Source organism: Procambarus clarkii, chromosome 53 (genome assembly GCF_040958095.1).
Source record: "Procambarus clarkii isolate CNS0578487 chromosome 53, FALCON_Pclarkii_2.0, whole genome shotgun sequence".
NCBI lineage: Eukaryota > Metazoa > Arthropoda > Malacostraca > Decapoda > Cambaridae > Procambarus > Procambarus clarkii.
The window spans coordinates 12,311,306-12,337,989 of record NC_091202.1 but is presented as its reverse complement, the minus strand read 5'-3'; the positions used below and the strand labels follow the sequence as shown (position 1 = coordinate 12,337,989).

The following is a 26,684-nucleotide window of genomic DNA, read 5'->3' as shown; positions in this document are numbered from 1 at the left end:
AATACTGAGTTACATACTTTTTCAATGTATATATATATATATATATATATATATATATATATATATATATATATATATATATATATATATATATATATATATACATATATATATATATATATATATATATATATATATATATATATATATATATATATATATATATATATATATATATATATATATATATGTGTGTGTGTACAAGAGTTCTTACATTCTTGAACAGCCACTAACACGCACAGCGTTCGGTCTGTTTTACATAGGTTTACACTGTTCCAATACTGTTTTACATTGGTTTACAGTGTACCAATATTTGGTAACCATCATTCAGTCGTGAGTAACCATGTAGAGTAGGTCACAAGTAACCATGTAGAGTAGGTCACAAGTAACCATGTAGAGTAGGTCATAAGTAACCATGTAGAGTAGGTCATAAGTAACCATGTAGAGTAGGTCACAAGTAACCATGTAGAGTAGGTCATAAGTAACCATGTAGAGTAGGTCACAAGTAACCATGTAGAGTAGGTCACAAGTAACCATGTAGAGTAGGTCATAAGTAACCATGTAGAGTAGGTCATAAGTAACCATGTAGAGTAGGTCACAAGTAACCATGTAGAGTAGGTCACAAGTAACCATGTAGAGTAGGTCACAAGTAACCATGTAGAGTAGGTCATAAGTAACCATGTAGAGTAGGTCATAAGTAACCATGTAGAGTAGGTCACAAGTAACCATGTAGAGTAGGTCATAAGTAACCATGTAGAGTAGGTCAAAAGTAACCATGTAGAGTAGGTCAAAAGTAACCATGTAGAGTAGGTCACAACGATTCAAAACGATTCTTCGCGGCAGGGGATCGTATTCCAGGGACCATAGGATTAAGGACTTGCCCGAAACGCTACGCGTACTAGTGGCTGTACAAGAATGTAACAACTCTTGTATATATCTCAAAAAAAAAAAAAAAAAAAAAAAAAAAAAAAAAAAAAAAAAAAAAAAAAAAAAAAAAAAAAAAAAAAACAAGTAACCATGTAGAGTAGGTCACAAGTAACCATGTAGAGTAGGTCACAAGTAACCATGTAGAGTAGGTCATAAGTAACCATGTAGAGTAGGTCATAAGTAACCAAAATCATTTACACACGCATGATATTGTTTTAAGAAAATCACCCATCCGACAAGCTTAATAAATTCTTTTTATCCACTCAGTTAACCACTGGCCACTCCAACTTTTTTTCAGGAATATAAACTTAATTGTTATGATTAAACTTAAGAGTGATTGATGTATAAAATGGTGTAGCAGGTATGCTGGATAAAATAAAACAAATAGCCAGCAGAGAACTACAATAAACAGACATTTTGAGTCCTATTTAATCAGATCTCTGTTCTGGGATAGCCCTAGAGTTTGTTAATTAGTTCTTTAAATTATCTTATCATCCTGATGGTAAACCCCACTTCTTTTTGCCAATATATATATCCTTTGAAATTGCAAGATAAATGTTACTCACCTCATGCCAAAAATGTCATGTTAGATTTAGAGTGCCGTAACCTGAATAGTTCAGCCTTTATTGAAAATAAGGAGTATTCAGAGAAGACTTTGTGGGTTCTCTCTGAACACTAATATTATCTTCTCCTACCACCCCCCATTCTTTTGTATATACACATATATTTGTTTTATTTAATTAAACTGTGTTACAAAAAAGGAGTTACATATAGGGTACAAAGATGATTATCATAAGTTGTCGAGTTCCTCCAGCTCCTCAGATGGCGGGCAGGAACCCTGGATGCAGTGCGCATTTCCCCTCTGTATCGTCACGCTGAAGCGCTGGAAAAAAAGCTGGCAGCTCTAGGGTCCCTTGTTGTTTCAATGAGCCTAGAACGCAGTTCCTTCAAAAACCTGGTAGCACTTTTACCCCGAGGCCTGGTCGACGACCGGGCCGCGAAGACGCTGAACCCTGGAAGCACTTCAAGGTAACCAGGCGCCGAGTGTCTCAGAAGCAATGGGGACAAAATTGTAGTGGAGATCCAGTTCTCTGTACTTACGATATTTGGCTGCTTCCCTATGGGTGGCAGCGCCACCTGGTTGTGCAATACTGAGGTCAATGTAGGTGTTAGCCAGGGTTGATACGCACGTGTAGTTCCAAACCAACTGCTTGCCATACTTCCAGGGGTTCACTATGATACCATCAGGGCGACCAATAAGAGCATCAGAGTTACGGGGCGTTAGGGAACGCGGCTCTCTTTCAGCTGGGCATCCAGCTGTGGTGAGGCTCGTCTTGATGATGATCTTAACTTCACTGTGCCTCGAGTGCCATTCCCCTGTGCTTTGGCAGAGTAGGCTACGGTGGCCGTACCTGTCAGCCACCACCTCACCACAAATACACCTATATCTGGTGTGGATTGAGACAGCAAGGCGGAGGGCCACAGCAATACGGAGAGCGTGTTGGATTGGACACCTCATTCAAAACAACAGTTTTGGATGAGGTGAACAAACTTTCAACACAAGACAGAACACGGTTCAATGGGTATAGATGAAAGGGAAGAATGGAAGTAACTGCAAAGTAACTATATATATATTATTTATATATATATATATATATATATATATATATATATATATATATATATATATATATATATATATATATATATATATATTGAACTCCTATTTCAATTCCTATTTCCTATTTCAATTAAGCTCCTGCTTAACTCCTATTTCAATTAAGCCCTGATGCTAAGAAAATAGTTAGAGGGATAGAAGCCCTAAACCAGAAAATAATAAATACAGAATATGCGGTCATATTCAATGAAACATGTTTGAAAGAAAACCTGCTGCCAGTATACACCAATATATATATATATATATATATATATATATATATATATATATATATATATATATATATATATATATATATATATATATAAACTGAAAACTCACACCCCAGAAGTGACTCGAACCCATACTCCCAGAAGCAACGCAACTGGTATGTACAAGACGCCTTAATCCACTTGACCATCACGACCGGACATAATGAGGTGATAGCCGAGGCTATTTGAACCACCCCACCGCCGGCACTCGGATAGTAATCTTGGGCATAGCATTTTACCAAATCACCTCATTCTTTGGGGCACACGTGAGGAACACAAATGCGAACAAGCCTGAATGGTCCCCAGGACAATATGCAACTGAAAACTCACACCCCAGAAGTGACTCGAACCCATACTCCCAGAAGCAACGCAACTGGTATGTACAAGACGCCTTAATCCACTTGACCATCACGACCGGACATAATGAGCTGATAGCCGAGGCTATTTGAACCACCCCACCGCCGGCACTCGGATAGTAATCTTGGGCATAGCATTTTACCAAATCACCTCATTCTTTGGGGCACACGTGAGGAACACAAATGCGAACAAGCCTGAATGGTCCCCAGGACAATATGCAACTGAAAACTCACACCCCAGAAGTGACTCGAACCCATACTCCCAGAAGCAACGCAACTGGTATGTACAAGACGCCTTAATCCACTTGACCATCACGACCGGACATAATGAGGTGATAGCCGAGGCTATTTGAACCACCCCACCGCCGGCACTCGGATAGTAATCTTGGGCATAGCATTTTACCAAATCACCTCATTCTTTGGGGCACACGTGAGGAACACAAATGCGAACAAGCCTGAATGGTCCCCAGGACAATATGCAACTGAAAACTCACACCCCAGAAGTGACTCGAACCCATACTCCCAGAAGCAACGCAACTGGTATGTACAAGACGCCTTAATCCACTTGACCATCACGACCGGACATAATGAGGTGATAGCCGAGGCTATTTGAACCACCCCACCGCCGGCACTCGGATAGTAATCTTGGGCATAGCATTTTACCAAATCACCTCATTCTTTGGGGCAAACGTGAGGAACACAAATGCGAACAAGCCTGAATGGTCCCCAGGACAATATGCAACTGAAAACTCACACCCCAGAAGTGACTCGAACCCATACTCCCAGAAGCAACGCAACTGGTATGTACAAGACGCCTTAATCCACTTGACCATCACGACCGGACATAATGAGGTGATAGCCGAGGCTATTTGAACCACCCCACCGCCGGCACTCGGATAGTAATCTTGGGCATAGCATTTTACCAAATCACCTCATTCTTTGGGGCACACGTGAGGAACACAAATGCGAACAAGCCTGAATGGTCCCCAGGACAATATGCAACTGAAAACTCACACCCCAGAAGTGACTCGAACCCATACTCCCAGAAGCAACGCAACTGGTATGTACAAGACGCCTTAATCCACTTGACCATCACGACCGGACATAATGAGGTGATAGCCGAGGCTATTTGAACCACCCCACCGCCAGCACTCGGATAGTAATCTTGGGCATAGCATTTTACCAAATCACCTCATTCTTTGGGGCACACGTGAGGAACACAAATGCGAACAAGCCTGAATGGTCCCCAGGACAATATGCAACTGAAAACTCACACCCCAGAAGTGACTCGAACCCATACTCCCAGAAGCAATGCAACTGGTATGTACAAGACGCCTTAATCCACTTGACCATCACGACCGGACATAATGAGGTGATAGCCGAGGCTATTTGAACCACCCCACCGCCGGCACTCGGATAGTAATCTTGGGCATAGCATTTTACCAAATCACCTCATTCTTTGGGGCACACGTGAGGAACACAAATGCGAATAAGCCTGAATGGTCCCCAGGACAATATGCAACTGAAAACTCACACCCCAGAAGTGACTCGAACCCATACTCCCAGAAGCAACGCAACTGGTATGTACAAGACGCCTTAATCCACTTGACCATCACGACCGGACATAATGAGGTGATAGCCGAGGCTATTTGAACCACCCCACCGCCGGCACTCGGATAGTAATCTTGGGCATAGCATTTTACCAAATCACCTCATTCTTTGGGGCACACGTGAGGAACACAAATGCGAACAAGCCTGAATGGTCCCCAGGACAATATGCAACTGAAAACTCACACCCCAGAAGTGACTCGAACCCATACTCCCAGAAGCAACGCAACTGGTATGTACAAGACGCCTTAATCCACTTGACCATCACGACCGGACATAATGAGGTGATAGCCGAGGCTATTTGAACCACCCCACCGCCGGCACTCGGATAGTAATCTTGGGCATAGCATTTTACCAAATCACCTCATTCTTTGGGGCACACGTGAGGAACACAAATGCGAACAAGCCTGAATGGTCCCCAGGACAATATGCAACTGAAAACTCACACCCCAGAAGTGACTCGAACCCATACTCCCAGAAGCAACGCAACTGGTATGTACAAGACGCCTTAATCCACTTGACCATCACGACCGGACATAATGAGGTGATAGCCGAGGCTATTTGAACCACCCCACCGCCGGCACTCGGATAGTAATCTTGGGCATAGCATTTTACCAAATCACCTCATTCTTTGGGGCACACGTGAGGAACACAAATGCGAACAAGCCTGAATGGTCCCCAAGACAATATGCAACTGAAAACTCACACCCCAGAAGTGACTCGAACCCATACTCCCAGAAGCAACGCAACTGGTATGTACAAGACGCCTTAATCCACTTGACCATCACGACCGGACATAATGAGGTGATAGCCGAGGCTATTTGAACCACCCCACCGCCGGCACTCGGATAGTAATATTGGGCATAGCATTTTACCAAATCACCTCATTCTTTGGGGCACACGTGAGGAACACAAATGCGAACAAGCCTGAATGGTCCCCAGGACAATATGCAACTGAAAACTCACACCCCAGAAGTGACTCGAACCCATACTCCCAGAAGCAACGCAACTGGTATGTACAAGACGCCTTAATCCACTTGACCATCACGACCGGACATAATGAGGTGATAGCCGAGGCTATTTGAACCACCCCACCGCCGGCACTCGGATAGTAATCTTGGGCATAGCATTTTACCAAATCACCTCATTCTTTGGGGCACACGTGAGGAACACAAATGCGAACAAGCCTGAATGGTCCCCAGGACAATATGCAACTGAAAACTCACACCCCAGAAGTGACTCGAACCCATACTCCCAGAAGCAACGCAACTGGTATGTACAAGACGCCTTAATCCACTTGACCATCACGACCGGACATAATGAGGTGATAGCCGAGGCTATTTGAACCACCCCACCGCCGGCACTCGGATAGTAATCTTGGGCATAGCATTTTACCAAATCACCTCATTCTTTGGGGCACACGTGAGGAACACAAATGCGAACAAGCCTGAATGGTCCCCAGGACAATATGCAACTGAAAACTCACACCCCAGAAGTGACTCGAACCCATACTCCCAGAAGCAACGCAACTGGTATGTACAAGACGCCTTAATCCACTTGACCATCACGACCGGACATAATGAGGTGATAGCCGAGGCTATTTGAACCACCCCACCGCCGGCACTCGGATAGTAATCTTGGGCATAGCATTTTACCAAATCACCTCAAGCTATGCCCAAGATTACTATCCGAGTGCCGGCGGTGGGGTGGTTCAAATAGCCTCGGCTATCACATCATTATGTCCGGTCGTGATGGTCAAGTGGATTAAGGCGTCTTGTACATACCAGTTGCGTTGCTTCTGGGAGTATGGGTTCGAGTCACTTCTGGGGTGTGAGTTTTCAGTTGCATATTGTCCTGGGGACCATTCAGGCTTGTTCGCATTTGTGTTCCTCACGTGTGCCCCAAAGAATGAGGTGATTTGGTAAAATGCTATGCCCAAGATTACTATCCGAGTGCCGGCGGTGGGGTGGTTCAAATAGCCTCGGCTATCACCTCATTATGTCCGGTCGTGATGGTCAAGTGGATTAAGGCGTCTTGTACATACCAGTTGCGTTGCTTCTGGGAGTATGGGTTCGAGTCACTTCTGGGGTGTGAGTTTTCAGTTGCATATTGTCCTGGGGACCATTCAGGCTTGTTCGCATTTGTGTTCCTCACGTGTGCCCCAAAGAATGAGGTGATTTGGTAAAATGCTATGCCCAAGATTACTATCCGAGTGCCGGCGGTGGGGTGGTTCAAATAGCCTCGGCTATCACCTCATTATGTCCGGTCGTGATGGTCAAGTGGATTAAGGCGTCTTGTACATACCAGTTGCGTTGCTTCTGGGAGTATGGGTTCGAGTCACTTCTGGGGTGTGAGTTTTCAGTTGCATATTGTCCTGGGGACCATTCAGGCTTGTTCGCATTTGTGTTCCTCACGTGTGCCCCAAAGAATGAGGTGATTTGGTAAAATGCTATGCCCAAGATTACTATCCGAGTGCCGGCGGTGGGGTGGTTCAAATAGCCTCGGCTATCACCTCATTATGTCCGGTCGTGATGGTCAAGTGGATTAAGGCGTCTTGTACATACCAGTTGCGTTGCTTCTGGGAGTATGGGTTCGAGTCACTTCTGGGGTGTGAGTTTTCAGTTGGATATTGTCCTGGGGACCATTCAGGCTTGTTTGCATTTGTGTTCCTCACGTGTGCCCCAAAGAATGAGGTGATTTGGTAAAATGCTATGCCCAAGATTACTATCCAAGTGCCGGCGGTGGGGTGGTTCAAATAGCCTCGGCTATCACCTCATTATGTCCGGTCGTGATGGTCAAGTGGATTAAGGCGTCTTGTACATACCAGTTGCGTTGCTTCTGGGAGTATGGGTTCGAGTCACTTCTGGGGTGTGAGTTTTCAGTTGCATATTGTCCTGGGGACCATTCAGGCTTGTTCGCATTTGTGTTCCTCACGTGTGCCCCAAAGAATGAGGTGATTTGGTAAAATGCTATGCCCAAGATTACTATCCGAGTGCCGGCGGTGGGGTGGTTCAAATAGCCTCGGCTATCACCTCATTATGTCCGGTCGTGATGGTCAAGTGGATTAAGGCGTCTTGTACATACCAGTTGCATTGCTTCTGGGAGTATATGGGTTCGAGTCACTTCTGGGGTGTGAGTTTTCAGTTGCATATTGTCCTGGGGACCATTCAGGCTTGTTCGCATTTGTGTTCCTCACGTGTGCCCCAAAGAATGAGGTGATTTGGTAAAATGCTATGCCCAAGATTACTATCCGAGTGCCGGCGGTGGGGTGGTTCAAATAGCCTCGGCTATCACCTCATTATGTCCGGTCGTGATGGTCAAGTGGATTAAGGCATCTTGAACATACCAGTTGCGTTGCTTCTGGGAGTATGGGTTCGAGTCACTTCTGGGGTGTGAGTTTTCAGTTGCATATTGTCCTGGGGACCATTCAGGCTTATTCGCATTTGTGTTCCTCACGTGTGCCCCAAAGAATGAGGTGATTTGGTAAAATGCTATGCCCAAGATTACTATCCGAGTGCCGGGGGTGGGGTGGTTCAAATAGCCTCGGCTATCACCTTATTATGTCCGGTCGTGATGGTCAAGTGGATTAAGGCGTCTTGTACATACCAGTTGCATTGCTTCTGGGAGTATGGGTTCGAGTCACTTCTAGGGTGTGAGTTTTCAGTTGCATATTGTCCTGGGGACCATTCAGGCTTGTTCGCATTTGTGTTCCTCACGTGTGTCCCAAAGAATGAGGTGATTTGGTAAAATGCTATGCCCAAGATTACTATCCGAGTGCCGGCGGTGGGGTGGTTCAAGTAGCCTCGGCTATCACCTCATTATGTCCGGTCGTGATGGTCAAGTGGATTAAGGCGTCTTGTACATACCAGTTGCGTTGCTTCTGGGAGTATGGGTTCGAGTCACTTCTGGGGTGTGAGTTTTCAGTTGCATATTGTCCTGGGGACCATTCAGGCTTGTTCGCATATATATATATATATATATATATATATATATATATATATATATATATATATATATATATATATATATATATATGTATATATATATATATATATATATATATATATATATATATATATATATATATATATATATATATATATATATATATATATATATATAATATATATATAATTACTTTGCAGTTACTTCCATTCTTCCCTTTCATCTATACCCATTGAACCGTGTTCTGTCTTGTGTTGAAAGTTTGTTCACCTCATCCAAAACTGTTGTAACATATCACCTCACCCAAATGCGAGTATATAAGACAAAACCTGTTTAAATATTAGCATAGTAAAACTCTGTTTAGCGTTTGCAGGTTATAGTTGTGTGTGTTAACTAAAGTCTTTGAAAATGTAATAAGTTATTATGAAACGCGTTCAAGTGTTGCATCAGACTAGAAATTAAAATGAATTTTGGAGAGTTGATTTTTCAATTACCCTCAACAGTAAAAAGAAACATAAGAAATATTGAGAAAATTCGTGTTATTGAGAAACATGAATTGAGAAACTCATAGGTACCACCAATGAGTTTCTATTTTCTGGAGGAACTGCCTAAATATAATTTAAGCTTGCAGACCAATAATGTGTTGGAACTTATCAAATTATGCATAAAAGACAATTATTTTAGTTTAAATGGAAAATTTTTCAAACAAACATTTGGAATGGCGATGGGCAATCCCCTTTACCCAGTTTTGAGCAATTTGTATATGGAGTTCTTCGAAACAAAGATCTTATCCAGGATTATCCCGTCTAATGTAGTCTGGTTTAGGTATGTCGACGATATTTTGTGCTTATGGCCGAGTGACCAAGACCAAATTGTTTTTCTTAATGAACATAATTCTTTAGTACCTTCAGTAAAATTCACATGTGAAAATGAGGAGAATGGTACTCCTCCGTTTTTGGATATTATGATTCATAGAGTCAATAGAAGGTTCAAATTTAATGGGTATAGAAAACCTACCAACGTGGGGCCGTTTGTTCATTATTATTCGAATCATCATAGTAAAGTTAAACAGGCAGTATTTTCAAGAATGTTTCTTCAAGCTTTGAGGATATGCAGTCCTGAGTTTTTTGATGAAGAGATAGCTAAAATATATGAAATTGGGAAGAGTTTACAGTACCCTAAGATATTTTTGGATTGTTCATTTGGGAAAGCTAAACGTACGTTTTATAATAATGTCTCCAAAGCGAAACCAGAAAACAGAAACTCATTGGTGGTACCTTATGCGATGGGATTTGAGAAACTTTCCCAAGTTTTTAAGAACTTTAATATCAATTTAGTGTTCACTAGTAATACGATCAAGTCTAATTTAATAAAAAAACTCCCCTGGTACAGCAGGTTGTGTGTATTCAATTCCCTGCAATGATTGTGAGTCTGTGTACCTTGGACAAACAGGAAAATCCTTACAATTACGTATGTCCCAACATGCTTATAGTATAAGAACTGCCCAAACGTCTAATGCTTTGTATCTACATACAAGTTTGTATGATCACACTATTAATTGGGATGGGGCGAAAAGCATTGCCAATTGCAATGGCTTTGTGGAACAGAATTTTTATTGAGTCTGCCCTAATTAGTCACTGTCCAAATCTTCTCAATGTTAGTACTGGTATGTACAAACTTGACCCTGTTTTAAGTTACAATATTACACAACAGTTTTAGAAAAAACTCTGAAAGGGAGGCTTACAATGTCTCATTACAATTTTATATAAATTTATTGTGTGTTCATGAGGCTTTTCTTTAATCTTTCATCCTTATTCTCTGACCGCTTAATCCTCTTTGACCATTCCTGTTTCTGGTAATCCTTTCCCTAGAGATGGGTTGGTCAGGTTCCAGGTGTTGGCCTGTATCCTCTCTCTCTTTTTCTAGTCAGTCTGGTGTTGACCACGGCTTTAACAGACCAAAACGTTCATCTCTCTTTCCCATTTCATTGTGGTTTTTCCGCATACAAATGATCAGTGTTTAGTGATCGTCAATTGCATATATATATATATATATATATATATATATATATATATATATATATATATATATATATATATATATATATATATATATATATATATATATATATATATATATATTATTAAATATGACCGAAAAAGTAAGATTAATAATTCTAACACGAATTTTCTCAATCTTTCGTACATTACGCTTCACTGTTGGAGGTAAATCAAAAATCAATTCTCCAAAATTCATTTTTATTTCTAGTCTGACGCGACACGGGCGCGTTTCGTAAAACTTATTACATTTTCAAAGACTTTAGTTCACAAATACACAACTGAATAGAACTTACGTATCTCCGATTTTATATCTACATTTGAGTGAGGTGGAAGGGGTGATGTGGCATTAACACAAGACAGAACAAAATGTGGTATTAATAGGGTATTAATTTCATCAACACAAGACAGAACAAGAGTATTAATAGGGTATTAATTTCATCAACACAAGACAGAACACGAAGCAATGGATATTGAATAGAAGTGTTTGTAGAAAACCTATTGGTCCATATTTCTTGATGCTTTTATATTGGAGCGGAGTCTTGAGGTGGGTAGAATATAGTTGTGCAATAATTGGCTGTTGATTGCTGGTGTTGACTTCTTGATGTGTAGTGCCTCGCAAACGTCAAGCCGCCTGCTATCGCTGTATCTATCGATGATTTCTGTGTTGTTTACTAGGATTTCTCTGGCGATGGTTTGGTTGTGGGAAGAGATTATATGTTCCTTAATGGAGCCCTGTTGCTTATGCATCGTTAAACGCCTAGAAAGAGATGTTGTTGTCTTGCCTATATACTGGGTTTTTTGGAGCTTACAGTCCCCAAGTGGGCATTTGAAGGCATAGACGACGTTAGTCTCTTTTAAAGCGTTCTGTTTTGTGTCTGGAGAGTTTCTCATGAGTAGGCTGGCCGTTTTTCTGGTTTTATAGTAAATCGTCAGTTGTATCCTCTGATTTTTGTCTGTAGGGATAACGTTTCTATTAACAATATCTTTCAGGACCCTTTCCTCCGTTTTATGAGCTGTGGAAAAGAAGTTCCTGTAAAATAGTCTAATAGGGGGTATAGGTGTTGTGTTAGTTGTCTCTTCCGAGGTTGCATGGCTTTTCACTTTCCTTCTTATGATGTCTTCGACGAAACCATTGGAGAAGCCGTTATTGACTAGGACCTGCCTTACCCTACCGAGTTCTTCGTCGACTTGCTTCCATTCTGAGCTGTGGCTGAGAGCACGGTCGACATATGCGTTAACAACACGCCTCTTGTACCTGTCTGGGCAGTCGCTGTTGGCATTTAGGCACATTCCTATGTTTGTTTTCTTAGTGTAGACTGCAGTGTGGAAACCTCCGCCCTTTTCCATGACTGTTACATCTAGAAAGGGCAGCTTCCCATCCTTTTCCATCTCGTAAGTGAAACGCAGCACGGAACTCTGCTCAAATGCCTCCTTCAGCTCCTGCAGATATCTGACATCAGGTACCTGTGTAAAAATGTCGTCAACATACCTGCAGTATATGGCCGGTTTCAAGTTCATGTCGACTAAGACTTTTTGCTCGATGGTACCCATGTAGAAGTTTGCAAACAGGACACCTAGGGGAGAACCCATGGCGACCCCATCTACTTGCTTATACATGTGCCCATCCGGGCTCAAGAAAGGTGCCTCTTTAGTACAAGCTTGGAGTAGTTTCCTCAGAATATTTTCTGGTATGTCAAGAGGAGTATAGGCTGGATCACGATACACTCTGAATTAAAAGCAAAGGTCAACAAACTAATCGAAACTGTGAACGCCAAGAAATCCGGACTCCACCTGCCAAAGATCATTGGGGAATATAAACCTGGATATGCGTATGGAAATGTCAAGACGCACAAGCCTGGAAACCCACTTCGGCCAATCATTAGCCCGATACCCACACCCACGTACAGACTGGCGAAGCGACTCAACGGCCTGCTGACTCCTTATGTTCCTTGCGCCTTCAGCCTGAAGTCTCCAAAGGAATTTGTTGACTTACTGCGGGGCACACGGGCCACAGGGATAAGAGCCTCGTTGGACGTAGAATCGCTGTTTACCAACGTACCTGTGGACGAGACAATCGGAATGATAGCCGACAGAGTGTATCGTGATCCAGCCTGTACTCCTCTTGACATACCAGAAAATATTCTGAGGAAACTACTCCAAGCTTGTACTAAAGAGGCACCCTTCTTGAGCCCGGATGGGCACATGTATAAGCAAGTAGATGGGGTCGCCATGGGTTCTCCCCTAGGTGTCCTGTTTGCAAACTTCTACATTGGTACCATCGAGCAAAAAGTCTTAGTCGACATGAACTTGAAACCGGCCATATACTGCAGGTATGTTGACGACATTTTTACACAGGTACCTGATGTCAGACATCTGCAGGAGCTGAAGGAGGCATTTGAGCAGAGTTCCGTGCTGCGTTTCACTTACGAGATGGAAAAGGATGGGAAGCTGCCCTTTCTAGATGTAACAGTCATGGAAAAGGGCGGAGGTTTCCACACTGCAGTCTACACTAAGGAAACAAACATAGGAATGTGCCTAAATGCCAACAGCGACTGCCCAGACAGGTACAAGAGGAGTGTTGTTAACGCATATGTCGACCGTGCTCTCAGCCACAGCTCAAAATGGAAGCAAGTCGACGAAGAACTCGGTAGGGTAAGGCAGGTCCTAGTCAATAACGGCTTCTCCAATGGTTTCGTCGAAGACATCATAAGAAGGAAAGTGAAAAGCCATGCAACCTCGGAAGAGACAACTAACACAACACCTATACCCCCTATTAGACTATTTTACAGGAACTTCTTTTCCACAGCTCATAAAACGGAGGAAAGGGTCCTGAAAGATATTGTTAATAGAAACGTTATCCCTACAGACAAAAATCAGAGGATACAACTGACGATTTACTATAAAACCAGAAAAACGGCCAGCCTACTCATGAGACACTCTCCAGACACAAAACAGAACGCTTTAAAAGAGACTAACGTCGTCTATGCCTTCAAATGCCCACTTGGGGACTGTAAGCTCCAAAAAACCCAGTATATAGGCAAGACAACAACATCTCTTTCTAGGCGTTTAACGATGCATAAGCAACAGGGCTCCATTAAGGAACATATAATCTCTTCCCACAACCAAACCATCGCCAGAGAAATCCTAGTAAACAACACAGAAATCATCGATAGATACAGCGATATCAGGCGGCTTGACGTTTGCGAGGCACTACACATCAAGAAGTCAACACCAGCAATCAACAGCCAATTATTGCACAACTATATTCTACCCACCTCAAGACTCCGCTCCAATATAGAAGCATCAAGAAATATGGACCAATAGGCTTTCTACAAACACTTCTATTCAATATCCATTGCTTCGTGTTCTGTCTTGTGTTGATGAAATTAATACCCTATTAATACTCTTGTTCTGTCTTGTGTTGATGAAATTAATACCCTATTAATACCACATTTTGTTCTGTCTTGTGTTAATGCCACATCACCCCTTCCACCTCACTCAAATGTAGATATAAAATCGGAGATACGTAAGTTCTATTCAGTTGTGTATTTGTGAACTAAAGTCTTTGAAAATGTAATAAGTTTTACGAAACGCGCCCGTGTCGCGTCAGACTAGAAATAAAAATGAATTTTGGAGAATTGATTTTTGATTTACCTCCAACAGTGAAGCGTAATGTACGAAAGATTGAGAAAATTCGTGTTAGAATTATTAATCTTACTTTTTCGGTCATATTTAATAATATATGTCTACAGGAAAGACTGCTACCAAAATATACTAATATATATATATATATATATATATATATATATATATATATATATATATATATATATATATATATATATATATAAATATATATATATATATATATATATATATATATATATATACATATATATGTATATATATATATATATATATATATATATATATATATATATATATATATATATATATATATATATATATACATATATATATATATATATATATATATATATATATATATATATATATATATATATATATATATATATATATATATATATATATGTCGTACCTAGTAGCCAGAACTCACTTCTGAGCCTACTATGCAAGGCCCGATTTGCCTAATAAGCCAAGTTTTCATGAATTAATTGCTTTTCGACTACCTAACCTACCTAACCTAACCTAACCTAATTTTTTCGGCTACCTAACCAAACCTAACCTATAAAGATAGGTTAGGTTAGGTTAGGTAGGGTTGGTTAGGTTCGGTCATATATCTACGTTAATTTTAACTCCAATAAAAAAAAATTGACCTCTTACATAATGATATGGGTAGCTTTATCATTTCATAAGAAAAAAATTAGAGAAAATATATTAATTCATGAAAACTTGGCTTATTAGGCAAATCGGGCCTTGCATTGTAGGCTGAAAAGTGAGTTCTGGCTACTAGGTACGACATATATATATATATATATATATATATATATATATATATATATATATTTGCCTAATAAGCCAAGTTTTCCTGAATTATTATATTTTCTCTAATTATTTTCTTATGAAACGATAAAGCTACTCATTTCATTATGTATGAGGTCAATTTTTTTTTTATTAGAGTTAAAATTAACGTAGATATATGGCTGAACCTAACCAACCCTACCTAACCTAACCTAACCTATCTTTAAAGGATAGGTTAGGTTAGGTAGCCGAAAAAGTTAGGTTAGGTTAGGTTAGGTACGTTAGGTAGTCGAAAAACAATTAATTCATAAAAACTTGGCTTCTTAGGCAAATCTGGCCTTGCATAGTAGGCTGAGAAGTGCGTTCTGGCTACTAGGTACGACATATATATATATATATATATATATATATATATATATATATATACATATAAGAATAAAAACTCCACATCCCGGAAGTGACTCGAACCCAGACCGCCAGGAGCACAATGCAACTGGTGTACATGGTACCTTAAACCACTCGACCATCAGTGACCATACAAAAGACGATGATATCCGAGGGTATTTGAACCACCGTCCCGACGGCACTTTGATAGTTATCTTGGATATGGATATTTCCTCAAATCACCTCACTTTATGGGGCCACGTGAGCAAAACAAATACGAACAAGCTTGAATGGTCCCCTACCATATATGCAAATGAAAACTCCACACCCCAGCAGTGACTCGAACCCAGACAGTCAGGGGCACTATGCAACTGGCGTATCTGGTAGCTTAACCCCTTGACCAACCTCAAAATAAGGCGATTTGATGAAGTAACTATGCCCAAGCTTACCACCAAGTGCCGTCGGGACGGTGAGGGGAAATTGCCTCGGATACTATCGTCTTTTGTACGTAAAATATATATATTATAGGGTCTATTATTAGAATAGATATGGGGTCACTTGAATGTCTCAGGCGGGGGAGTTAGACACATGTGTGAATGTCTCAGGCGCAGGGGGGTCAGACACATGTGTGAATATCTCAGGCGCAGGGGGTCAGACACATGTGTGAATATCTCAGGCGCAGGGGGTCAGACACATGTGTGAATATCTCAGGCGCAGGGGGTCAGACACATGTGTGAATGTCTCAGGCGCAGGGGGTCAGACACATGTGTGAATGTCTCAGGCGCAGGGGGGTCAGACACATGTGTGAATATCTCAGGCGCAGGGGGGTCAGACACATGTGTGAATATCTCAGGCGCAGGGGGTCAGACACATGTGTGAATATCTCAGGCGCAGGGGGGTCAGACACATGTGTGAATATCTCAGGCGCAGGGGGCCAGACACATGTGTGAATATCTCAGGCGCAGGGGGTCAGACACATGTGTGAATATCTCAGGCGCAGGGGGGTCAGACACATGTGTGAATATCTCAGGCGCAGGGGGTCAGACACATGTGTGAATGTCTCAGGCGCAGGGGGTCAGACACATGTGTGAATGTCTCAGGCGCAGGGGGTCAGACACATGTGAGAATGTCTCAGGCGCAGGGGGTCAGACACATGTGAGAATGTCTCAGGCGCAGGGGGTCAGACTCATGTGTGAATGAGTTGGTGTGGATCTATTGCCAGATATCGGCCAATAGGCCTCCATCCGTTTATTTAACTACTAGCTGCACCCGGCCACGCGTTGCTGTGGCTCAGCAATGCATGTGCGTTGCTGAGCCACAGCAACCTTCCTGAACGTGGACAGCAGTAGCAGCAACGAAGACACCCCAATCGCAAGGCGCGGAAAACCCCAACCAACCCTCTACCGGGGCCGGAAACGTGATCCCTAGACCAAAAGACCTAGCCTCCACCTTCACACACATCAGAGGCCAAATGGAAGTTAACAACACGGGCGCTCGAGCCAAACAAACACATACTGCACGCACCCAATAATGGGGATCTCAATCCTTCAAGTGAATATCAGACACTACTTCAACAACAGATACCTCCTCATCCTGGAGGTAGCTAGATTCAACCAAGACATTATCCTACTCAATGAAACAGCGGCCAGAGAGGACCAGCACATCACTCTTCGGGAATATTCCACTAGGGAAATCAACAGGGGGAAGGCACAGTGGGGGTGACAATCCTAGTAAAAAGAGGTCTTTCCTACCGTCTTTCTTAAGTGCTCATAGAAAATGAGCACTTCCTTGCAATAGAATTTGCCACCACACACACGGCTCCCTAAACGTCTGTACAGCATACCTACCACCTAGACTTGCCTACCTCCTCTCTATCCCACTTAACAGGCAGCTCGACAGGAACCTCCCAACAATAATCGCAGGAGACCTGAATGCCCACCACCAGGCCTTATTCAACGCTCCTGCTAGAGCAGACCTCAAGGGCAGACAGCTCTTCAATTTAATGCAAAACAGGGACCTCTCCTTCCAAGGCCCCCACTTCAAGTCATTCTTTTCGGCCACCGAGAGGGACATCCCTGACATAATACTGACAAACAGAGACTGCGACCTGTTCCACTGCAGAGTAATCCCGAGGCAAGAACGTGGGGTTGGACCACATCCTAGTGGTCACCACCCTCCAAGCTACCCCCTTCCGGTTTGTGGCACCTCTCAGGCCAAGGCTGGAAACTATGGGAGCCTTCACACCTTCCTCGCTGACGATCAATCAATGAGTTCAACAACCTCCCCACCCAATCAATTGACCAAGGCGTAAACACCATCCAAAACCGCATCCAGCTCACAACTGAGGTCACCTGTGAAAGATCCACCACAAGGACTTACCGCAAATATAAACCGACCCGAGAAATCAGAGCTAAAATTAATGAGCATCAATGAGCCTGCCAAAGTCACTACCAAACTGGCCAGCCGCCCAACCCGTCCTCTCAAAATAACGTCGCTTTTCGCTCGCATGTGCGCTATGGCCGAAAACTTACGTAATTTGAAATGAAGTCGGCTTACGAAAGTGATGTACTGTCCTGTTTTCTGTTTGGGTCTTCCGGCTTGTACTCTGTTAGGTTAAGAGAGGACACTTTTGATTAACGTTTTTCATGACTTTTAAAACTTTAGGAGAATTTCCTGCCCTTCTAACCTATCAGAGGACCCTTAACTTAATATTTTGGAAGCAAATCCCAAATTTATAAAAAAAAAAAAAAACATTAATTTTCAAATTACGTCAATTTTCTGCCATACGGGCAAACGGCTAAATTCAGACGTAATTTATAAGAGGACAGGTTGCTGCCAGCATTGGCTTCCCTACAAACACTCAGAAGGGAAACCGTAGACCTAACGCTGACTCACAAGAACCACATCTGGGAACTCTTGAGACGAACCAACCAATACAAAAGGGAACCGGGAACCTTCTGGTGCAAGATCAGACAGCTCTTGGGATCAGTTAATCCCAGCCTCACTAACCTCGTACACACATTCCTAGACGAAGATGATGAGGAACAACAAGCAAAAATAGAAGACCCACAAGAATAGGCTGACCTCATGGGCGCAGAATGAAATAAGACACATAGCTTCAAACAGCAGAGCCTTCAACAACATTCACTTCAACCGGGTCAACCACAGAAAATGCCGCCTCCCTACTCAGCACCCCCAGATAGACTTAACAACCCTCCAAAACAACCACCCCCTAACAAAACCCATATCAATGGTAGAGATGAGAGGGGTCATTAAGAGCATCAGAGATATGGCCCCAGGACCATCGGGGATCAAAGCAAAGCAGATCAAACTACTTCCAGGCAATCCCTACAATCCAGGCAATCCTTCTGCAATCCCTACTCAACATATTCAACGTCATGCTGGCATCTGTCCACATTCCCGTAGCTTTCAAATCAGCCTAGATGATATTCATTCCCAAACCCAAGGAAAAAACCCCACCAGCCCGGGAACTACCGCCCAATCTCCTTTTTAGACACAATAGGAAAATGTTTTGAAAAACCATGTCCAACAGTCTGAACTATTATATGGAGTTCAACAATCTCTTTCCAGAAAAACAGTTTGGCTTTCGAGCACAACGGTCAATCCAGCACGCAATAAACATCATCTATGATGCTGTCAGCTCAATTCGCCAGCAAAAACAGGTAGCCCTGATTGCGACGAGAGACGTCCACAAGGCCTTCGACAGCCTATGGCACAATGACCTTGTGTATAAAATAGTTGACTTACCAGCCCAAAACTTTACCCTCCTCAGACTGATCAGAAATTTCCTTAAGAACAGACAAGTTGCTCCTAGTTTCAAGGCAATAGCGGCAGCAGTCTTCATCCAGACAGCTGGAGTTCCCCAAGGGTCGTGCCTGAGCCTGGTCCTCTTCAATATTTTCATAAATGACCTGCTCCAACCGGAGTGCAGGGACACCATCATCGTCCAATTTGCTGACGACGTAACACATGTAATAACATCCAACCCAAACAGCCAAACACGCATCTGTAACACATAAGGCGAATGTAGAACTGGCTAGGACTGCTAACTGGGAAAGAAAATGGAGGATCACCAGTAACCCCAGCAAGATCCAAATAAGCACCGTCGGCTGTATGGCCTACAGAGTCGAAGATGGATGAGGGGGAGTGGGAGGGGGCGGGAAGGATCAGGGGTGAACCCATAGCCATCTCTAACTCCAACACTGGGCTTGGATACAACTTCAACAGGCTACTTAACTCCACGCAGTACGTCTACCAGAAGACAGCGATGGCTAAGGGTTCTCTATCAAGGCTATTCCGCTTCAGGCAAGCTCCATGCCACGTCAAGCTCCACCTGTACAGACTCATCATAAGGCCTAGCCTTGAATACCCTTACGTCCCCCTGAACCTTTCCAACAAAACCAACATGCTGAAAATCCAACGGGTCCAAAACAAATCACTTCACTTCGCGACAGGCCCATCACTGACGGACAGGGTAAGAACAGACTAGATCCATGAGACCCCTCAACATGATGCCAATGAACACCAGGCTCAACTTCCTGGCCAGAAGGCAGCTGTACTGCATGAAGCACATGTATGCCCCAGACTCCGAGGAATTCCATAAAGAAGTAAACACCACCAGTGACTAAGTCCACAACGGGCTCACCATAGCCCAAACTACTTAGAACTTTTTGTTCCAAGTAGCGAATCTTAAACAACAACAACAAACAGTGACTATGAGATCCACGAACCACCACACAGAACCAGAAGAATCACTCTCCAACAAAAAATGATTAGACACATCCATGATCAAGCCTTTCCGAGATCTCAAATACTAAGTGGTCTGCCAGACGGCCCAGATGAGTGGCCCTTCCCGGACCCGATTTATACCTAATAAAAAATAATAAAAAATAAATAAAATAAAATAAAAATACAACAGCCCAGATGAGTGGCCCATCCCGGACTCGATTTATACCTAATAAAAAATAATACAAAATCAATAAAATAAAATAAAAATACAACCAATAACAAAAATCCATTTTTGTGCTACTAGAAAAGTAACTACCCTGTTGTTACTAAGATTAATCTCTTGTAGCCAACTCCAACGGCTTTGGGGTTTCCAGACACCTGCTAGGACACAAACACTAGCCACCCTGCCAATGTACTGACAACCCAACATATAACATACTCAAACAAACAACACACATGTTGACCAGACCACACACTAGAAGGTGAAGGGACGACGACGTTTCGGTCCATCATGGGCCATTCTCAAGTCGATACCTAATAAATCGACTTGAGGATGGTCAAGGACGGACCGAAACGTCGTCGTCCCTTCACCTTCTAGTGTGTGGTCTGGTCAACATACTTTAGCCACGTTATTGTGACTCATCGCCTGCAAACAACACACACATATGCCAACCCATGGTGGACAGGCCACTGAACTTTCAAACTTCTATTCTCTCTACACCCGCATCCTCTTCCAGAATTTCACCTCCCCATCCCTTTACCTCCCCCATCCTTTCCAAACCCTTTATACATGAGAGCAAAAGCATACACAGGCATGTGATCAATGTACACGTCTACGGACTCGGGGCAGAACATTTCCCATCTACTGACTTCATAAAGGAGGTGTTTGGCATCGATCCTCCCTTCAAGGAGTGGAATGGTGCCGACCCTGAACCCACTGTAACTCTCCTGATAAAATTACCATTAATCCTACAAATTTTAATGCAGTTAGTCCCAAACGTCTGACTTCCAACCAACCATGTACAGATAAATATACATCCAGTTTTAGATACAGAAATCAGTGGGTCAAATAATTTACATGTAGTTCTCTCCAATAACAGCAGGCTGTGGAAGAACACAAGGCTAACCTCGACCCTGATAATCCACGAGACTTTATGGACATCTACATCACTGAAATTAACAAAACTGAACACAATCCAGAAACCACATTTTCAAGTAAGTTAATTTCTCCCTTTATCTCTAACATAGTGAAACAAAATGCATTTTTTGTACACCATATAATAACGTTATTTTTTATTTGCAGGTGATCAGTTATTAGCCTTGTGTTCTGACGTGTTCACTGCCGGTGTGGAGACCGGGTCAGCATCTGTGTCCTTTGCGGTGTTGCTGGCGGTCGTCCACCCACGCGTCATGCTCAACATCCAGCGTGAGCTGGACGCCGTCGTCGGTCACGACCGCCTTCCCTCCACAGATAACCGTACCAAGTGAGTCACCCCATTGCTTATATGCGTATCATCCCCCTCTCCCCACCCAATCTTCAATGGGAGACTGCGCCAAGTGAGACCCTGGGAACTATCGTATCCCTCAACCCTCAGGTCAGCTTTCCTAACTTTGTATCTTAATATATTTCAATCCCTAAAATATTGGTTTATGTACCGTAGAATCACCGACCAATATAAACGTAACCTGCTACAAGCTATCAAAGCCATGAACTATGCTGCTTTGGCGAGCTCCCAAAGCAGCTCGCCGGAAAACAGCCAAGTGTCCAACCACTTGGGCTAGACAGTAGAGCGACGGTCTCGCTTCATGCAGGTCGGCGTTCAATCCCCGATTCTCCAAGTGGATGGGCACCATTCCTTTCCTCCGACCCATCCCAAATCCTTATCCTGACCCCTTCCAAGTGCTATATAGTTGTAATTGCTTGGCGCTTTCCCCTGATAATTTCCTTCCTCGTCCGAAAGCAGCGACCAAACTCTCCAACCTGCTGAAAAAGGTTAACAACTCCCCCGGGAACAACCCAAGCATGACATGACCTCCTCCTGTTTACCAACACATGCCAGGCTGTCCCTTCAAGGAGACAAAACACTAGCTTCCTCAGTCATTAAAGTCATAAATAGTTTTCCCAGAGAGGATGCCAGATATACTCGTGCGAAAAACACGCACGATGAGTAATTGGGTAATAACAGCACATCCGAACCATCCAAATTCAGAGCAACAATAAGCAAGAAAATAGAAGACGAAAACACTGCAGGCGCAATAAGAGTCATCGTCTGCGAGGACACAGTTGTCAGCAAAGTTTGCCAATACAGCACAAGAGCTACGAGATAAACACCAACTCCAACTCCACGTGACGACAGTGTTCTATTAGTCAGTGTTACGAGAACAAAACTTCTGTGTGTGTGTGGATGAATCTGTCATCCATAAAGCAGCCTTGTCCATCCCAACAGAATTAACAAGTGAGTTCACAGGCTTAAGACCCAGCCACATTAAACAAATACTCAACCCTTCTTCTTCGTGATATGTGCAGTTTGCTTGAAGGTGTCTCCTCATAATGGCTGCACGACTGGTGAAGTTGAAAGATGCGGCACTCACAGTGGCGCACCAATGTTCATAATTTGGCAGAGGTCAAAAGTTATCGATATCTTCAATTTATGTGAAGATAATGAGAAAAATAAACATATGAGGGAAAATGAACTCCGGATGGCAAAGATGAGTTGTGTTAATGGTGGAATCAAAGTGTTGCTGTTTTATGAAAAGTGTGTGGTTTAGTCATGAGACTGAGTTTGTGAGTCGAAGTATGTTCGGGAGTTAGTCGCAATTCAGATAGGTTAGGGTAGACTATGGTTAGGTTATCTTGAGGTTATCTTGAGATGATTTTGGGGCTTTTTAGTGCCCCCGCGGCCCGGTTCTAGACCAGGCCTCCACCCCCAGGAAGCAGCCCGTGACAGCTGACTGACACCCAGGTACCTATATACTGCTAGGTAACAGGGGCATAGGGTGAAAGAAACTCTGCCCATTGTTTCTCGCCGGCGCCCGGGATCAAACCCGGGACCACAGGATCACAGTCCAGCGTGCTGTCCGCTCGGCCGACCGGCTCCCCATGGTAGGGCAAGTTAGAGTACATTAAGTAGCATGGAGTTAATGTGTATACGGTTAGGTAAGGTTTGGGTAGGTTAGTTCAAGATGGATTATGTTATGTTGTCGTATATCGGATTATTACATCTGGAATGTGATTGCATCGGTCTTCTTTGACGTGCTAGTAGTACACAGTGTTGAATATCTGTGAGTGGTTGGAGAATGTGTCGTGGGAGAGTGTTGTTTATGTTTTTTTTCAGTCAAAGTGCCAGGTCGCTGGGAGGTTTGTACAGCTGGAGATTTCTTACTCTTGGTGCAACCACAACCACTGAAATTTCTTACTCAGTGGTTGTGGTTTATGTCAAGTCAGCCTGAGGAGTGACTTTGGTAAGGCGTGCTAAGGAGTTATTTAGGATTTTCGTCGTGCATCAGTTCAAACGATTTGTATACAGCTATGGTAGCTATGTTAAGGGTTAAGGGGGTTGTCATTGTCTATAGATGTCGATGGATGTCTGTTGGGTCAGCCTCGAGGATGGGTTGGTTTACTTGTGTAAAGAAATTAGTTAGGAGTCGGTCTAACGTCTTTTCTAGTGCATTTTCAATGCGAGTGAGAAATGTTTCAATAAGATCGGGACTCAGTTGTATGTTTTTTAGGAGAGGATTGGACTCTGGGGGTGAAGGATTGTCAGTGAAAGATATATCAGGTACAAGCAAAAATTGTGGTTAAGTGAAAGGTTGCGGTTGATGATGGATTGAGTTAGGTTGTTTCAGTGCACTACTGTATTGCAGGTTGTTGGTAGGGAGAACTTTAGTTTTTGTTGCTATGTATGAAGGGCATTGTTTGAATGTAATGTTATGATCGCCACCACAGTTTGAGCAGCTGAGTATATCTGATGGACAGTCTTGTGTGTAATGGGAATCAGAATTAAATTTTCAACATTTAATGTCTTTGGTGCAGCCATTTGAAGTATGATTGAAACCTATGCATTTAAAGCACTGAGTGGGACGTAGTACGTACACCTCTAGTTTATGGAAGAGACCGTTAAATTAAACCCATTCATGGGGAAAGTAGTCTAGAAAAGTATATAGGACAGTGCCTGTATCAATCAGTTCTCCGTTTGTTCTACACATAAATTTTTGAACTGCGGAGATTGGAATGTCATCTGCCTGAAGTTGTGCCTTGATGTCATCTACACTGATGTCTACAACATGTCGGATTACATATTTCGCTAATCGGTCTCCTAGTGGTTTGTAGCATCTGACTTTGTACCCATAGATGTCAGTAACATCAGAAAGCTCTTGTGTAAAGAATTTAGAATCAGAATCCCAGAATCCCGCTGTGTTTGTGGTCCACTACGATGAAGTTCCTTTGTTTATTAAGTTTGATATTATGTACTTTGATCTTAAATATCTGTGGAATGGCATGATATAAGGTACTTTGTGCTCCTGTTATTTCCAAAAACACTCCTATCTTCGTCATCAAAGGCAATGATGAAAGTTTAAAAACCAGAACTCATCCTACCTTGGTTGAGCGGTGGATGTTGATACTCAGGCCGCTTGGGGCCGGGATGGTCTCACTGTCATGAGACCGGGATGGCCTTACTGTGATGTTTACTTTCCAGGAAATCTCCCTCTGGATCCTCCTCTAATGCCGGGTGACCATGGTGATATAAATGTGGGCCACAAATCAGTGGTTTCTTAAAACCCTCAAAGGTATCATGAAAGTTTGTAGGAGAGACATTGTGCGCACCTCCAGTCGTCGCCATGTCTCCCGCCAGGTTGGGTTGGACATGCGGACTGTGAGGCCGCGAAGGACGCTGCCACACCGGGACAATTCGCGGCTCCTAAAGGAGACTCGAAAGTGTGCCTAAAGGCTCGACCTGGAGGCCGTCAAGAAATCGAAGGTCGTTCCCACAACCTGGTCATGACTCTTCGTAAAAAAATTAAGTATTGCTTCCTCAGAGATTCGAACCTGCTCCGACAGGGCGTCAACCAGTGTTTAACACTGTACCATACCCACTCTGCCATCAACAACGCAGTTAAATACTGAGTTGGACCTGATCACCGCCAGGACACCAGCAGCCACTCCCATTCTATGTTCACTAATCTTCATGAAAAAAAGGATCTATCGGGGAAAAAAGCGCCAAGCCATTACGACTATATCGCACTCGTAAGGACTATGAGGATTAAGATTTAGGATAGGACGGATGGAAGGAATGGTGCTCAACCACTTGGACGGTCGGGAATTTGAACGCCGACCTTCATCAAGCGAAATCGTTGCTCTATTGTCCAACAACCCCACGGACCCCACGGCCCGGTCGTCGACTAGGCCTCCTCATTGCTGGACTAGTCAACCAGGCTGGTGGACATGGCTGCTCGCAGCCTGACGTATGAGTCACAGCCTGGTTGATCAGGCATCCTTTGGAGGTGTTTGTCAAGTTTTCTCTTGAACACTGTGAGGGGTCAGACAGTTATGTCCCTTATGTGTAGTGGAAGTGTGTTGAACAGTTTCGGGCCTCTGATGTTTATAGAGATTGATATATACTGAGATATAGCTCTCAGAGTACCTATTGCAACCTCTGCTTTTCAACTGGGGTATTCTGCACATCCTGCCATGCCTTCTAGTCTCATGTGAAGTTATTTCTGTGTGCAGATTTGGGATCAGCCCCTCTACTATTTTCCACGTGTAAATTATTATGTATCTCTCCCGCCTGTGCACAAGAGAATACAGATTTAGGCTCTTTAGTCGGTCCCAATAGTTTAGATGTTTTACTGAGTGGATTCTAGCAGTAAAGGATCTCTGCATGCTCTCCAGGTAAGCAATTTCTCCAGCTTTGAAAGGGGCTGTCAATGTGCAGCAGTATTCTATTCTAGAGAGCACTAGCGTCTTGAAAAGTATCATCATCAGTATAGCATCTCTAATGTGAAAGGTTCTTGTTATTCAACAAGTCATTTTTCTTGCAGTTGTGACTGCTACTTTATTTTGTTCTTTAAATGTAAGGTCTTCCGACATGAGTACACCCAAATCCTTTACATTGCCTTTTCGTTCTATGTTAGGATTTGATTGCGTTTTGTACGTGGTTTCCGTTTTTATATTAATTTTTTTTTCCGTAGCGCATAAGCTGGAACTTATCTTCCTTAAACACCATATTATTTTCTGTAGTCCATAGAAAGACCTGATTTACATCTGATTGGAGGTTTGCTGTTG

At 42.9% G+C, this 26,684-nt stretch overlaps 1 protein-coding gene across 1 annotated transcript in view; it reads left to right on the top strand.

Annotated features, from left to right (window-relative positions):
• Nucleotides 1–26,684, top strand: part of LOC123767222 (methyl farnesoate epoxidase) — a 211,364-nt gene that overhangs the window by 164,526 nt on the left and 20,154 nt on the right. Inside the window, exons 7-8 of the mRNA XM_069304726.1 lie at nucleotides 21,502–21,616; nucleotides 21,705–21,885. Of these exons, the coding sequence (XP_069160827.1) occupies nucleotides 21,502–21,616; nucleotides 21,705–21,885 (296 nt within the window). The remainder of the gene's footprint in view (nucleotides 1–21,501; nucleotides 21,617–21,704; nucleotides 21,886–26,684) is intronic.